Raw genomic sequence first — 17,082 nt, 5'->3', positions numbered from 1 at the left:
ATATAGTACACCTGTAATATACTACATCACTACACCCCTATATACACCTGTAATATACTACATCACTACACCCCTATATACACCTGTAATATACACCTCCATATAGCACACCTGTAATATACTGCACCTCCATATAGTACACCTGTAATATACTACCCCTCCATATAGCACACCTGTAATATACTACACCTCCATATAGTACACCTGTAATATACTACCCCTCCATATAGCACACCTGTAATATACTACCCCTCCATATAGCACACCTGTAATATACTACACCTCCATATAGTACACCTGTAATATACTACCCCTCCATATAGCACACCTGTAATATACTACACCTCTATATAGTACACCTGTATTATACTACACCCCCATATGTCACACACCCTGCTCCCCATACAGCCTGCACCCCCATATCACACACACTACACCCCCGTATGTCACACACCCTGCCCACATATTTCACCCTGCCTGTACCCCAACTTACCCCTCTCAAACACTCTGCACCCCTTCACATCCTTCTGTCAGTTTGCAGCTCTCATATGCCACTCACCCTGCAACTCCATCTTCCCTCATATGCCACTCACCCTGCAGCTCCATCTTCCCACATATGCCACTCACCCTGCAGCTCCATCTTCCCACATATGCCACTCACCCTGCAGCTCCATCTTCCCACATATGCCACTCACCCTGCAGCTCCATCTTCCCACATATGCCACTCACCCTGCAGCTCCATCTTCCCTCATATGCCACTCACCCTGCAACTCCATCTTCCCTCATATGCCACTCACCCTGCAACTCCATCTTCCCTCATATGCCACTCACCCTGCAACTCCATCTTCCCTCATATGCCACTCACCCTGCAACTCCATCTTCCCTCATATGCCACTCACCCTGCAGCTCCATCTTCCCTCATATGCCACTCACCCTGCAGCTCCATCTTCCCACATATGCCACTCACCCTGCAACTCCATCTTACCACATATGCCACTCACCCTGCAACTCCATCTTCCCACATATGCCACTCACCCTGCAGCTCCATGTTCCCACATATGCACTCACCCTGCAGCTCCATGTTCCCACATATGCCACTCACCCTGCAGCTCCATGTTCCCACATATGCCACTCACCCTGCAACTCCATCTTCCCTCCTATGCCACTCACCCTGCAACTCCATCTTCCCTCATATGCCACTCACCCTGCAACTCCATCTTCCCACATATGCCACTCACCCTGCAACTCCATCTTCCCACATATGCACTCACCCTGCAGCTCCATCTTCCCACATATGCCACTCACCCTGCAACTCCATCTTCCCACATATGCCACTCACCCTGCAACTCCATCTTCCCACATATGCCACTCACCCTGCAGCTCCATCTTCCCACATATGCCACTCACCCTGCAACTCCATCTTCCCACATATGCCACTCACCTTGCAGCTCCATGTTCCCACATATGCACTCACCCTGCAGCTCCATGTTCCCACATATGCCACTCACCCTGCAGCTCCATGTTCCCACATATTCACTCACCCTGCAGCTCCATGTTCCCACATATGCACTCACCCTGCAGCTCCATCTTCCCACATATGCACTCACCCTGCAGCTCCATCTTCCCACATATGCACTCACCCTGCAGCTCCATGTTCCCACATATGCACTCACCCTGCAGCTCCATGTTCCCACATATGCACTCACCCTGCAGCTCCATGTTCCCACATATGCACTCACCCTGCAGCTCCATGTTCCCACATATGCACTCACCCTGCAGCTCCATGTTCCCACATATGCACTCACCCTGCAGCTCCATGTTCCCACATATGCACTCACCCTGCAGCTCCATGTTCCCACATATGCACTCACCCTGCAGCTCCATGTTCCCACATATGCCACTCACCCTGCAGCTCCATGTTCCCACATATGCACTCACCCTGCAGCTCCATCTTCCCTCATATGCCACTCACCCTGCAGCTCCATGTTCCCACATATGCACTCACCCTGCAGCTCCATGTTCCCGCATATGCACTCACCCTGCAGCTCCATGTTCCCACATATGCACTCACCCTGCAGCTCCATCTTCCCACATATGCACTCACCCTGCAGCTCCATGTTCCCACATATGCACTCACCCTGCAGCTCCATGTTCCCACATATGCACTCACCCTGCAGCTCCATGTTCCCACATATGCACTCACCCTGCAGCTCCATGTTCCCACATATGCACTCACCCTGCAGCTCCATGTTCCCACATATGCCACTCACCCTGCAGCTCCATGTTCCCACATATGCACTCACCCTGCAGCTCCATGTTCCCACATATGCACTCACCCTGCAGCTCCATGTTCCCACATATGCACTCACCCTGCAGCTCCATGTTCCCACATATGCACTCACCCTGCAGCTCCATGTTCACACATATGCACTCACCCTGCAGCTCCATGTTCACACATATGCACTCACCTTGCAGCTCCATGTTCACACATATGCACTCACCCTGCAGCTCCATGTTCACACATATGCACTCACCCTGCAGCCCCCCTCCCCCTCATGTCCCCTCTTTTCTTATTACCAGTCATCATGTGTCCACATCTCCTTCAGGATTCTGTATCTTGCTTTCTGCCCGGCATCCTGTGTCTCCTCCCACACAGTCACATGGGCGTGACATCATCGCAGGTCCTACAGTGCAGGATGAATTATTCCGTCTGATGTGCTGCTTCTTCTCCTGCCCGGCGGGAACTTTTGAAATGACACACGCAGCGCAGCACTGACAACGTCAGAGCGCGCGCGTGTGTCACTGACAATTAGTGCCGGCAGGGAACAGAGGAAAGATTCCTGCGTTCCGCTGCCTGCACTGACTGTGCGGAGTGCGGACCTGCACAGGATCTCTACTTGCTCGGCACGCTGCAGCCCGGCTCCACTGCACCGGCTGAAGACGGGCGGGCCGGTCACAGAGAGCAGGCGGGCCGGATGTGGCCCGCGGGCCGCCCCTTGCCCAGGTCTGGTCTAGTGAGACCCCTTTTGACACGTTTGTCATGGACTTTCATTTGTGTACTGCCTGAAAAACACTTATATATATATTTTTTAAAAAACTTTGTATCATTAAATTAATATGGTTATTATATCATTTATTTTGTGGTTATTCACCTCCTTTTGGTGAACAAAATTATTCAAATTATTTCTCCAATTCAACCCAAAATGGCACTTTTAATGACTAGTGCAGTCTCTCAACTACAGTCATATGAAAAAGTTTGGGCACCCCTATTAATGTTAACCTTTTTTCTTTATAACAATTTGGGTTTTTGCAACAGCTATTTGAGTTTCATATATCTAATAACTGATGGACTGAGTAATATTTCTGGATTGAAATGAGGTTTATTGTACTAACAGAAAATGTGCAATCCGCATTTAAACAAAATTTGACCGATGCAAAAGTATGGGCACCTCAACATAAAAGTGACATTAATATTTTGTAGATCCTCCTTTTACAAAAATAACAGCCTCTAGTCGCTTCCTGTAGCTTTTAATAAGTTCCTGGATCAAGGTATATTTGACCATTCCTGTTTACAAAACAATTCCAGTTCAGTTAATTTTGATGGTCGCCGAGCATGGACAGCACGCTTCAAATCATCCCATAGATTTTCAATGATATTCAGGACTGGGGACTGGGATGGCCATTCCAGAACATTCTAATTGTTCCTCTGCATGAATGCCTGAGTAGATTTGGAGCGGTGTTTTGGATCATTGTCTTGCTGAAATATCCATCCCCTGCGTAACTTCAACTTCGTCACTGATTCTTGCACATTATTGTCAAGAATCTGCTGATACTGAGTTGAATCCATGGGACCCTCAACTTTAACAAGATTCCCGGTGCCGGCATTCGCCACACAGCCCCAAAGCATGATGGAACCTCCACCAAATTTTACTGTGGGTAGCAAGTGCTTTTCTTGGAATGCCGTGTTTTTTTGCCTCCATGCATAACGCCTTTTTGTATGACCAAACAACTCAATCTTTGTTTCATCAGTGCACAAGACCTTCTTCCAAAATGTAACTGGCTTGTCCAAATGTGCTTTTGCATACCTCAGGTGACTTTGTTTGTGGTGTGCTTGCAGAAACGGCTTCTTTCGCATCACTCTCCCATACAGCTTCTCCTTGTGCAACGTACGCTGTATTGTTGACCGATGCACATTGACACCATCTGCAGCAAGATGAAGCTGCAGGTCTTTGGAGGTGGTCTGTGGATTGTCCTTGACTGTTCTTACCACTCTTCTCTGCCTTTCTGATATTTTTCTTGCCACTTCGGGGCTTAAAAAGAACTGTACCTGTGTTCTTCCATTTCCTTACTATGTTCCTCACAGTGGAAACTGAGAGTTTCAATCTCTGAGACAACTTTTTGTATCCTTCCCCTCAACTACTATGTTGAATAATCTTTGTTTTCAGATCATTTGAGAGTTGTTTTGAGGAGCCCGTGATGCCACTCTTCATAGGCGATTCAAATAGGAGAACAACTTGCAAGTGGCCACCTTAAATACCTTTTCTCATGATTGGATACACCTGCCTATGAAGTTCAAAGCTCAATGAGGTTACAAAACCAATTTAGTGCTTTAGTAAGTCAGTAAAAAGTAGTTAGGAGTGTTCAAATCAAGAAATTGATAAGGGTGCCCATACTTTTGCACTGGTCAAATTTTGTTTAAATGCGGATTGCACATTTTCTGTTAGTACAATAAACCTCATTTCAATCCAGAAATATTACTCAGTCCATCAGTTATTAGATATATGAAACTGAAATAGCTGTTGCAAAATCCCAATTTGTTATAAAGAAAAAAGGTTAACATTAATAGAGGTGCCCAAACTTTTTCATATGACTGTATTTAATCTCCTTGATGTCAATCGTCTTTAGATTTTATCACTTAGTAGAGCACTTTGATTATTATTACCCCTTGCAAATGTGATACATAACCAAATACTACCGTGTTTCCCCAAAACCTAAGATCCTACCCCAAAAAATAAGCCCTAACAGAATTTTTCGGAGTATAGTTAAAATATAAGCCCTTCTCCAAAAATAAGCCCTAGTTGCATACCATACTATGAGGGGCTGCTGATAAGTCTTTGGCTTTACCAAGAAAGAAACGAGATAAGATGATGAAACTTTACATTTATTCCACATACTCTCCACTGATGTCAACACACTTCTTACATCGGTATTCTAAGTTCTGTAAGCCTAGCAAAAAGAAGGATTTCGGTTGTGCCTCAAACCAGGCATCTGTGGCAACCATGGCATCAGAAATCGTGTGAAATTTGGTACCCTTAATGTGTTTCTTCAGGTTTGGAAACAGATGATAGTCGGAGGGAGCTAGATCTGGTGAATAAGGTGTTTGGTCAACCAGCTGGAAGCCCAGCTCTGCCAGTTTTGCCGTGGTCGCTTATGCAGTGTGAGCAGAGGCGTTGTCTTGCAGGAACAAGATTCCTTTGGACAGCTTTCCGTACTTTTTGGCCCTCAGAGCTGCCTTCAATTGGTCCAAAAGTTCAATGTACTACCTTGCATTGATGATGGATCCCTTTTGAAGATAGTCAACTAGCATCACGCCCTCCTTATCCCAGAACACAGACGCCATTACCTTAATGGCTGATTTTTGCACCCTGAAGTTCTTTGGACGAGGAAAACCACTGTGCCTCCACTCTTTTGGCTGTTTCTTGTTTTCAGGGTCATACAAATAAATCCAGGTCTCATACATGGTGACCAGTTGATCCAGGGAGTTTTTACCAGTCCGGAAATGGACAGGGAAGATTTCACTTGTATGCTTCTCTGATCTGTTGTCAAATATTTGGGGTCCCACTTTGCAAATAGCTTCCTCATGTCCAAAAATTCATGGATAATGACACAAACACGTTTCGGGAAATCCCCATGATGTCTGCTATTGCTTTATTCTTGCTATTATTTTGCTTTCATTCTTCCTTTTCCAGACATACCACTGATCTATAGGTCCCAAAAGTTCCTTTATTGTTGTATTGCTCCACAGAACAGAGTGATTAAATTGAGGCTAATTTATACGTTTTTCTGCTTATTGGAGATAAACTTTCTTGAGTCATTAGAGGTATACATACGTCTTGGTGTTTGAGTATGGAGACCTGCAGCATGTTGTATTTATTGTGCAAACTGAAATCTCAGGGAACCAAATCTCGATGTAGGTCGTTTGCAGTCATTTGAGAGTTTTTGACCATTTTCCTACTCAGCAATGTGGTGACAGCCAATGATGGAGTCCTCTTTCTGCTACATCCAGGTAGCCAATGCTCCTTTAACTTTACACTTGTGTACTCTGCTTCCACTTAGCTCTAGGTACATTGACTGCCTTTGCTATCTTTCTGTATCCCTTTTTTGGTTTGTACAAGGCAATGATGTCTTCTCTTAACTTTTTAAACCACTCTTTTGACAACCCAAGAGTATTACTGACCTGGAAGCCAATTCCGCAGGAATGCTGCCAGAAGCTGGTGTTTAAGTTATGCAACAAGTTCCAGTAGGTCTTAGCAGCTTAAAGGGAACCAGCCAGCAGGATATTCATATCTAAAGTAAAGCAAGTGCTATACTGGTGCTAGGATGCTGAACCTAAGCGTACCTTTTGTTCTGAGATTGGATGTTTTATTTCAGAAATATGTGCAAGTAAAATTCCAGCAGTACACTGCTATTTGATTGACAGGTGCAACAGGGGCGGGAATATGTGGTTCGGGCCTTGTTCTATTCTGTGTCTGTCTGCCTGTGCCAGAGTTAACATCTATGATGGCGACATGGGGAGGAAGGCCAGGCAGGCAGCTAGACAGTGGGGGGAATAGCTAGGAACCTACCTGTGATCTGTGGTCTAAGGTGATCTACTACATACTAAAGACACTTGTCATGAAACGGTTGAACAGTTCTAAAACTACAGTATTAGCATAATTGCAAACAGCAAAAAATTAATCTCTGAAATAAAACATCTTTTTCCACAATTCTATATATTAATCTGATTGCCTTCACTTGTTCTATAACCTGCTGCTGGCAGATCAGACTTCATGTCCAATGCGACAAGCTGGCTTTAGTACATGTATTTGACAGAAAAGTAAGGACCTACCAGAGACTAAGATCACGTCACTTAAGAAAAGAACATTATAAGACTAAAATCTTGGTACTGATCCACTTTATGTTATTATCTTATTATTATATTTCTGATGAGGATTAATATAAAATGTACATAATTTATATAATATTACAAATGCTATAATCAAAACTGTAAATAAAAACCTGAAATAGTAAAAAATCTAATTCCCATAATGCCTAATCTGCTATTGACTTTAAAAAGTATTACCAAGTCTTTGACGAATGCTTAGCTGCCAGCACAGTCTGCCTCAACCCAATACACACCTAATTGCTCGGCAAAAGGCAGTTTCCCTACCTCATTGAGCTGGATGATGTGATGAATTTGCCTCAGGTACTCGCTGCCACCTGGTTTGTGGCAGATATCCAGTACCATCATGTTTATTTTCTGCTCAGTCAGATCGAGCCTGCTGCCTTGGTCGTTTAATACTGAACTGTCTTCTTGCATCGCAAAATCACTGGAAAAAGAGAAAATATATATCATTGCCTGCAAGAACTGCATGGAAAATAAAAAGCTGCCAGTACCGGCAGACAGCGTTCAGAGGATTGTACATGCTGCAGTCACCAGATGGACTTCGTACTTCATAGATTTTTTTTTAGCTCATGTAATTAACCAAAACAATGTAATTTATATTTTGTAGGTGGAAATAATCTACAAACACAGGTCTATCTAGTACAAATGAGTCGTCCTTATTGGAGATGAGCGAACCCGAGGTTCGGTATTCGTACCAAACACAGACTTTACAAAAAAAAAAATCAGTGTTTGAGTGCTTTACATACGCAAACTACTTGAGCGAGCATCCCTGTGCTCAGGTACGCTCGGTGTTCGGCAAACTGCAAGCCACTCGCATTATCTGAATGGCTCACACTGGGAGTAAAATCAACGTTATCGGATGAAGTGTGTACAAAACCCCCCCAAAAACCCCGCTTTCCGTCCCCTGGAAGTGCTCTGTGTATGGCTGGCTGCATGTGGATGGAGAGCCAAACTGCCCAATTAGTGACTTCCATTGGGGTTCTAGTCATGTTCGGGTACAGAACAGAACCTTATCTAAAGTCCGGCTGAACCCACCAAACCCGAACTTCCATGGGTTTGTTCATCTCTAGTCCTTATACAAAAAGGTTTCTTGATGTTTGGTGCAGCACCATTTTTCTCAAATCCCCAAAAGAATGACGGTGACTATTTACTGCTGGATTGAGGGATCTACATGCTTCCATCAGCCATCTCTCCTTACATGGCCACACAAGGAAAATGACATCACTGGGCCAAAAAATGATTTTTGGGTGATTTAAAAATTAGTCATCATGGTAGCCCATACATGGCTTCAAAGTGGAAAGCAAATTTAGATCACCAATGGCTCCAGGCAATCATTGGCTGCATTGATGACCCGATAGGTGTTACACATGATCGCTGCAGCCATTCATTGACTGAAATTCTCATGTGACACTATAGAAAGTCACAGTCTTTGCAAATATCAGGTTAGGGCTACACAACTACATATTGCATGACAGCAATTCTCAGACAAGTTACACAGCTAAACACATTTGTATAATTTGTCAGCGACAATAGTTGATGTCATTCAGCTATTTTAAAGCTGTGATTTTGCTGTAAAAAGTGCAAATTGCAGAACATGTAGTTGCACACTGCACACACTTACTCGCATAGAAATCTATTGCAAGTGCACGTAAAAATTTGCTAAACATGCTGAAAGGAAACTGGAAAACAGAGAAGCACAAATAGAGTCTTATTTGTGTGCGAAACAAGGGGTGAAACACTGGAAAGGCTCATCTTGTTGGGTTGTGAGAGTCACAATCACTTGAAAGTGTATAAAAGACATGGCTGCTGTTGCCTCACGTAGATGTAGACTGTATGGCGGTGGTGAAAGGGGTTAACAACGCACTGCCATAAAGACAATCCAAAGATACATCGATGGTGATTTTATTGAACAATGCGTTTCGAAGATTCCATCTCCTGGTAGAGATGTGACAGGCACAATGCCTATGCAGGCAAGAAGTAAAACAACTGCTGCTGCTTTGTGGCTGATGGATAAATCCTCCAGAAAATATTGGATGCTAGTTTTTTTCACTTGGATTCAATATTTGCTGGAGAATTCACCCACCAGCCACAGGGCAGCAGCAGCTGTTTTTCTTCCTGCCTACATAGGAGTTGGGCGTGCCACATCTCTACCAGGAGATGGAATCTCCGAAATGTGTTGCTCAAAAAAATCACCCTCAAGGTATCCTTGGATTGTCTTTGTCTTCATGCAGCGTGGCTTTAATTTCTTTGACCACCACCATGCAGTCTACTTTTCAAAACATTTCAACATTTGATACAAAAGCTCTCACACTGCAATGTGACACTAAAGGGAATTAAAAGCAATGTCATAATGCAACACCACTTTGTTAACGAGAATCTGTCATGTCTCCAAACAGTATTAAAGAGATTGTATACTAGGACAACCCATTCTGATGCCACGCTGCCCCAAGGTAAAATAATTAAGGCTATACCCAACTCCCTTCTAATGGTTTCTGGAATCCCAGTGTGGGAATCACATGGGGTTGTAACATCACACAAGCCCAGTATTCAATCAAAGTATCTCTCCACCTTCAGACCAATGGCGTTAATCAACAAGAGCGACCGCTGCAGCTCTGCTCACTTCCTTTTGATTGTTTGTTTGGTCCAAAGGCAGGGAGAAGAAAGCCGCCGCTGATTGGTTGCGGGGCTCGTATGACATCACAATCCCATGTGAGCCCTGGCACCGTGAGCTGCAGCACCACTGGAAGTGTACAAGGACAGGAGGGCGTATAATCTTTATTGTTTTACAAGTGGAATCAGAAGTTGTTGTCCTAGTAGTAAGCAACCCCTTTAACCTGCCAATATAGGGTTAAACTGCAGGTTAATACTGTCCGGCCACCTTATTGAAAGCCTGGCTACTGGAAGAGGAGCCGCCATGTTTCTGTCAGAGAGGTGTGCTGGAGGGGCTCCAGTCACTACTGAGTACACAGTGAGCACCGGCAGTGAGCACGCATCGGTACTTTGATTGACAGCTTGCTCTGCACAGATAGCAAAATTATGAATAAAAAAGGAATTTTTGAAAAAGCAGTAATTCTGTCCATGTTCTGTAGTCCGTAAAGGAGGTGGTGCTATGACAGATTTGAAGTAAAGTAGCTGACACCTGGTAAAAGACTGATTATGGTTCTGTGAAGAAATGAAGAATGTAATGCATATAAGAAGTAGTCATGTAATCTGTGCTGTGCCAGACTAATGATGATCCTAATGATTTTATTAACATAACACTTATTTAATTTGTAGTAAAATGTATATTACTTAATATATACTGTATATACATACAGTACTGTGCAAACGTTTTAGGCAGGTGTGGCAAACAATACTGCAATGTAAGAATGTTTAAAAAAAAAAAGTGTTAGTTAATTTTTTTATTAATTAACAAAATGCAAATTGAATTAACAAAAGAGAAATCTAAATCACATTAATATTTAGTGTGACCACACTTTGCTTTTAAAAAAGCATCAATTCATGTAGATTCTGAGAAATTCAGGCAGATAAATATCCATCATGCAATATGCTGTATATAAGAGCCCAGGCCGCTGTGTGGAACGTAAAAAACACTTTATAATACTCACCCAGGGGGCGGTCTCTGGGTGAGTAATAATTCATCGGTCCGATGGGTGTCACTGCTCTATGGTCCAGCGCCCACTCTCTGCTGCGATCGCTGTCCTCCTTCTATCCAGCCCATGCCAGTATTGTGATCCGGAGCAGGTGTACTGCTCAGAGCAGATCAAAGTAGTGTAATGCACAGGCACAAGGAAAGGTTAAAGACCTCCCGCGCATGTGCACTACAATACTTTGATCTGTAATGAGCAGGGCAGAGAGAAGTGCGCCTGCACAAGACCTCAATGCCGGCTAGTGTGGATGATGTAGGACGCGTCATGCACACGGGCGTCAGAAGAAGGAGGACGATCATTATACAAGTGTTTTTTATGTTATATAGCGCAGCCTGGGTTCTTCGATACACTATTCTAGAATATTGTATATAAAAGCTCACTGGTGGTAGATGCAGCTCATAAGGGAAAAACCTGGTGACAGGTTCCCTTTAAATATTGGTGTGAAGCAAACTTCTCTATTGTTTTTTCTTTTTTGTTGTTTTTTTAAATAAAAAAATAAATCTATTGACTCTTCTGTTTATGAAAGCATTCTTATTTTACTGAATTTTTTTTACACACCTGCCTAAAACCTTTCCATTGTACTGTGGATATATATGTATATCTATATCTATATACTGTGTGTATATATATACAGTACAGAGCAAAAGTTTGGACACACCTCATTCAATGAGTTTTCTTTATTTTCATGACTGAAAATTGTAGATTCACATTGAAGGCATCAAAACTATGAATTAAAATATGTGGAATGAAATACTTAAAAAAGTGTGAAGCAACTGAAAATATGTCTTATATTCTACGTTCTTCAAAGTAACCACCTTTTGCTTTCATTACTACTTTGCACACTCTTGGCATTCTCTTGATGAGCTTCAAGGGGTTTTCACCGGAAATGGTTTTCCAACAGTCTTGAAGAAGTTCTCAGAGATGCTTAGCACTTGTTGGCCCTTTTGCCTTCACTCTGCGGTCCAGCTCACCCCAAACCATCTCGATTGGGTTCAGGTCTGGTGACTGTGGAGACCAGGTCATCTGGCGTATCACCCAATCACTCTCCTTCTTAGTCAAATAGCCCTTACACAGCCTGGAGGTGTGTTTGGGGTCATTGTCCTGTTGAAAAATAAATGATGGTCCAACTAAATGCAAACCGGATGGAATAGCACTCCGCTGAAAGATGCTGTGGTAGCCATGCTGGTTCTGTATGCCTTCAATTTTGAATAACTCCCCAAGAGTGTCAGCAGCAAAGCAACCCCACACCATCATACCTGCTCCTCCATGCTTCACGGTGGGAACCAGCCATGTAGAGTCCATCCGTTCACCTTTTCTACAAAGACACGGTGGTTGAATCCAAAGATCTCAAATTTGGGCTCATCAGACCAAAGCACAGATTTAAACTGGTCTAATGTCCATTCCTTGTGTTCTTTAGCCCAAACAAGTCTCTTCTGCTTGTTACCTGTCCTTAGCAGTGGTTTCCTAGCAGATATTTTACCATGAAGGCCTGCTGCCCAAACTCTCCTCTTAACAGTTGTTCTAGAGATGAGAAGGTGTGTCCAAACGTTTGGTCCGTACTGTATACATACACACATATATATATATATATATATATATATATATATATATATAAAAGGCTGCACTTTTGTACTCTGTTAATTGTAGAATTGTACATTTCAAGGACGCGGAAACTAAACTCAGTTCCCTCTCTTCTTTTTCTACAACAGAAATTGGTGTTTCATTTGCAAGAATCATTGTGAAAGTTATTTTTATTGTTTGGCCTATGACTAATCTGCTAATACTGCTCCTTTGAATTATTAAAAGAAAGGAATAGCACAAATGCTAAGTCTGATTCACAAAACAGAGCCAAATACAACGCACAGAGGTTTTTCTCTGATCAGTCAGTATTAAAACAATCCATATGCATTAATGTTCTCGTTGGCTTGTATGGATCACTGAGTCGTTTGCTTTAAAAACAGACATACAAGTATGGATATAGGAAGAATACAGACCTCGGGTGGTGCTGCAAAGTTGGTGATGAGCCAAAATACAAGCACAGATATAAGACATCAGCACAGAGAGACTTATTATCAATGTAAAAGCCAATGAAAAATTTAAGACACTTTACATTCCTATCTGAAGCTTAGTATTACCAAGCTAAGGGGAGAGAGACATGGTAACTTGTGCCCACCCTCCTGCCATTGGTTGTACAGAACGGCATAATGAGCCATATGATTCTAAACCGCCTATTGTACATCTATGATTTAGGTTTTGTGTATAGCCCAGTCATAGCTGCTGCCCTCAACAAAGCTATAACAACTATGTCAGATCTGTGTACGCCCCATAATAAATCCTAACAGACCCCCACACCCCACAGACTTCCAGCTTTCTGTGTGTTGACCATAAAGGCCAGCATATACAAACTAAAGTTGTAAAACTTGCTCATACCAGTAGGATTGTCTGACAGTATAATGTATATGGAGGCTTCCAGACTCTCCCTTGACAGATATTGTCAGAGGTGAAAAGGTTCAGGTTTTTTTAATTTCACTTGTCAATCTTTTTATTTGGCGCTGAGAAAAGCCACTGCTAAATGAGCCTGGCACCGGCTTTCATACTTTTTGGCAGTGGTCCCAACCTTTCTTACACGAGAGCCAAATTCAACATTGGTTACGAGCCACATCTAAAGCCGTCCCCACCCCCTCACAGTAGTAGCAATCAGAACCCATCTTTACCTGGATAATGAAAGCCAAAGCTTGCCTACCTACTGAAATCACAATGAGAACTTCTTTTCAGGCAGTATGTATACATCCAAGAGTTCCCACTTTACCTCTATTTAGTAGTACTGCATCGGGCACTCACAACAAACACACTCATATCCAGCTTCATGCTCCCCTCTGACCATCAGTATCATCTCATCTTCAGCGGAACATATTTATTTCCCCTCCCAGTAACAACTCCCAGTATGTGCACATCCAGAACTGCTCTTCTTTGAGACACTACTCACAAAATTTACCATCTGGAGACCATCTCTTCATAGTGGTTTGCTAGATCTGGTGCTAGTGAACCAAGCTGGTAGACAGTCACAAACCACACATCGTGGATCCCCAAGCCACCCATGTTTTAGGACATACGTAAATCAAATTCCATTTTACCAATTGGCCGAATTGTCTCTAATAAGATGTCCCTACATCTCCATATCACCACTTGTTGGAAAATTGTATAATGAGAATGACTATGTGTGCTCACTTAGTTTAGTTTGTATAATGAAACCTATGCGAACCAGGAGCAAAAAAAAAAAAAACAGCAAAGAGCCCTTGTGCGAAAATGGAAAATTGGGACCTTTGGCTTATCAAGGGATCTCCCCACTACACACTATATTTCTCTATCAATAGGCCAGTAATTGTAAAATATAAAACTATAGATACAATGATGGACTGACACTGATCGAAGCAGAGCAAGTCTTTAGGTTTTATCCAGGTGCGGTATGTATCAGGCCAAGAGTACTATGCATTACCTGGCATAGAATATTACATATTTGACCCAATATAAAGCCTCAATAAATGATTATACATCAATTATAAACGTGGTACAAAGTGACCAGTAAAGACACACTATAATTTTTATTTGCAATCTTTCTGACTTTCCTACAGGGCTAATAACACAATGTATTAAAAAGGCTAATTACCGTATACCTTTTAGATACTAAACCCACCACTCCGACCTAAATTATGGCTTCTGTAAATACGTGAGCCTTTCTATGGCATCAAGGTGACAACTAGATACTAGTTTTTATGGCAGGTGCAAGCCACCTTATTTTATTAGAGGATTTTCTATGTGTGTACGTGAAGATGACATTGAAAAAGTTGAGGGCCCTATGACAAAGGAGTGTATCACCCGAATTGTATCCTTTCCTGTCCATCACTTTGCAGGTGAAGCAGATGATTGGATTCAGTCAGTGCTATGATTAATGAGTTCCTCTCTGTATTTGGTATAGCCTATCAATCATGTCATTAGGGAGAATGTGCCCTGAAAGAGGCAGACCTCAGCCAAGGAATAACTGCATTCATCTTAATCTGTATATGCACCCAGCCAGCCAAGTCAGGGTCACCATGATGAAAAACAATAATCTTCAACGCCACAAATTACTTTGCAAAGACGGACGTTTCCTCACTTTTTTTGGGCAGTGTGTTCTCTAAAATACAAGATGACTGTTTACAGCCTGGGTGTTACTTTGTAGTGAAGGTTATTTTAATGAATAGTAATGTTTTCAGGCCGTGTACAAGACAGGCGGGACATACAGCTGCCACTTTATACAGGGGGAAGTCAAAGTCACATCTAAACTAGACTACTTAAGATTCACTTTGCAGCAGAGGTCATCACTTTATTAAGTCTATATTCCTATCTATAGTATCTGAAAACATTGTATTATACCATGCTGTATTATATAACATACTGCTGCAGAATAATTGAAGACATACGTCCTTTATCTTTATGTCCATGGGGAATAAAAGAGAAACATTTCCCTCTGCAATGTGCTGAACAAGGCATGCATAAGGCTCAAAAAATTGAAAATATTAAAACTTGACCACAATATGGCCATTTATTTTTTATTACTGACCATCCAGTAGGATGAAAATTTATAGAAATTAAAGAGTTATTCCAGCTCCAATCCCTTCCACATCAGGAGGTGAGCGGGACCAGTGACATCACATCTTGTGGTACCTGCCGATCGCACATGATGTCACCGACCTTGGTCATCTCCATATGTGCAAATGGACAGTTAGAATGACATTAAAAAAGGGACTAAAAAGCCATTTCTAAGCTCGTACCAATTTTCTGCAAGAGTAATTAATAAGGGTTTTAGTACAAAATGGAGTATGTGGTTGTCGTACATGGGATTGTCAAGTACAATTACAAAGAAAATTCAACATCAAATAGTTTAACATTATGATAGTTTCCATAGAAGGATAATGAAATGGAATGGGAAAATCAGCAAATAAATGTGTATTGGCAGACTACTCTCAATTGAAACTTGACATCCTTGGATCTCCCTGCTGGCAATGCTTTTCCGAGCAATTTTAAAAATGAGAGCGTATGAAAAACAACTGCAGCTTTCATTTTATTTTTTTATTTTTTCAAACTAGTTAAATTAATTAATTATCTTTCTGTCTGATTTCCCTCTCCCCCCCCTTGTATAAAAAATAATAATAATCATTTTTTATTATTTTTTTAATTAGGGCTCAGTTGAAACTTTCAAGCGATATTGTTTGGCACTCACATTGAATGTCAGATTTTAAAATGTATAAAATCAATGGAGCAGAAATCAGCCACTGCTTAATCATAATTAAAAAAAAAAATAAATAAATTTTTTGGAACTACAAATCTCAAAAATCAACTGTTAGAGCATAAGTAGACAGGGCCGGCGTCAGCACCCGGCACACCTGGGCAAGTACCGGAGCCCTGGACCACCGAGGGGGGCCCACTCGCAAATGACAGGATGGCGTACCGCCAATGGCGGCAGGTTACGCGGCCGCTTTGGAGCCCGTGAGTCAGAGAGGAGAGGCCAAATGCCAGCGATGCACCGGCCTTCCTCGCCTCCCACGGCCCTCCTCTCCCCGCTGGGGATTGCACTTTCAATTGTATCGGCATCGCAGATGCTGATACAATTGAATGCAATGAGGATAGAGGGAGCGGCACGCAACCTCTCTCATCATTCTCCTGCAGCATCTGTCTGTGCTCTGCCACTGACAGCTCAGTACAGAGGAGCGCGATGATGTCATTACTGTGCGCGCCTGTGTCCTGAGATGTCAGGATGGCAGAACTGTGGACACGCTGAGGAGATCGGAGCAGCGGGGGAACGAGGAGGAAGTGAGTATGTATTGATCACAGTGGCCAGACTATGGGGCTGCATAATGCTGCTACATGGGGCTGCAAAATGGTGCAACATGGGGCAGCATAGTGCTGCTACATGGGGCTGCATAGTGCTGCTACATGGGGCTGCATAGTGCTGCTACATGGGGCACCATAGTGCTGCTACATCGGACACCATTGTGCTGCATGGGGCTGCATAGTGCTGCTACATTTGGGGCTGCATAGTGCTGCTACATGTAGGGCTGCATAGTGCTTCTAAATGCTACATGGTGGGCTGCATACTGCTGCTACATGGGTGTGCATGGTGCTGCTGTATGATGCTGCTCCATAAGGGCTGCGGCTACATGGGGCTGCTGCATGGTGCTGCTACATGGGTGCTGCTGCATAGGGCTGGTACATGGGGGCTGCTGCATG

General features: G+C 42.9%; 1 protein-coding gene across 6 annotated transcripts in view; it reads right to left on the bottom strand.

Annotated features, from left to right (window-relative positions):
• The window catches only part of KIAA0825 (KIAA0825 ortholog), a 785,365-nt gene that overhangs the window by 342,635 nt on the left and 425,648 nt on the right, over window positions 1–17,082 (bottom strand). For all 6 annotated transcript variants that reach the window (XM_075325095.1, XM_075325097.1, XM_075325094.1 and 3 more), the window contains one exon: window positions 7,430–7,589. In XM_075325095.1, coding sequence (XP_075181210.1) covers window positions 7,430–7,589 — 160 coding nt within the window. The remainder of the gene's footprint in view (window positions 1–7,429; window positions 7,590–17,082) is intronic.

The sequence above is a fragment of the Anomaloglossus baeobatrachus genome, chromosome 1 (genome assembly GCF_048569485.1).
Source record: "Anomaloglossus baeobatrachus isolate aAnoBae1 chromosome 1, aAnoBae1.hap1, whole genome shotgun sequence".
Classification (NCBI taxonomy): Eukaryota; Metazoa; Chordata; class Amphibia; order Anura; family Aromobatidae; genus Anomaloglossus; species Anomaloglossus baeobatrachus.
The sequence above is the reverse complement of the archived record's forward strand: the minus strand, read 5'-3'. Positions and strand labels throughout refer to the sequence as shown.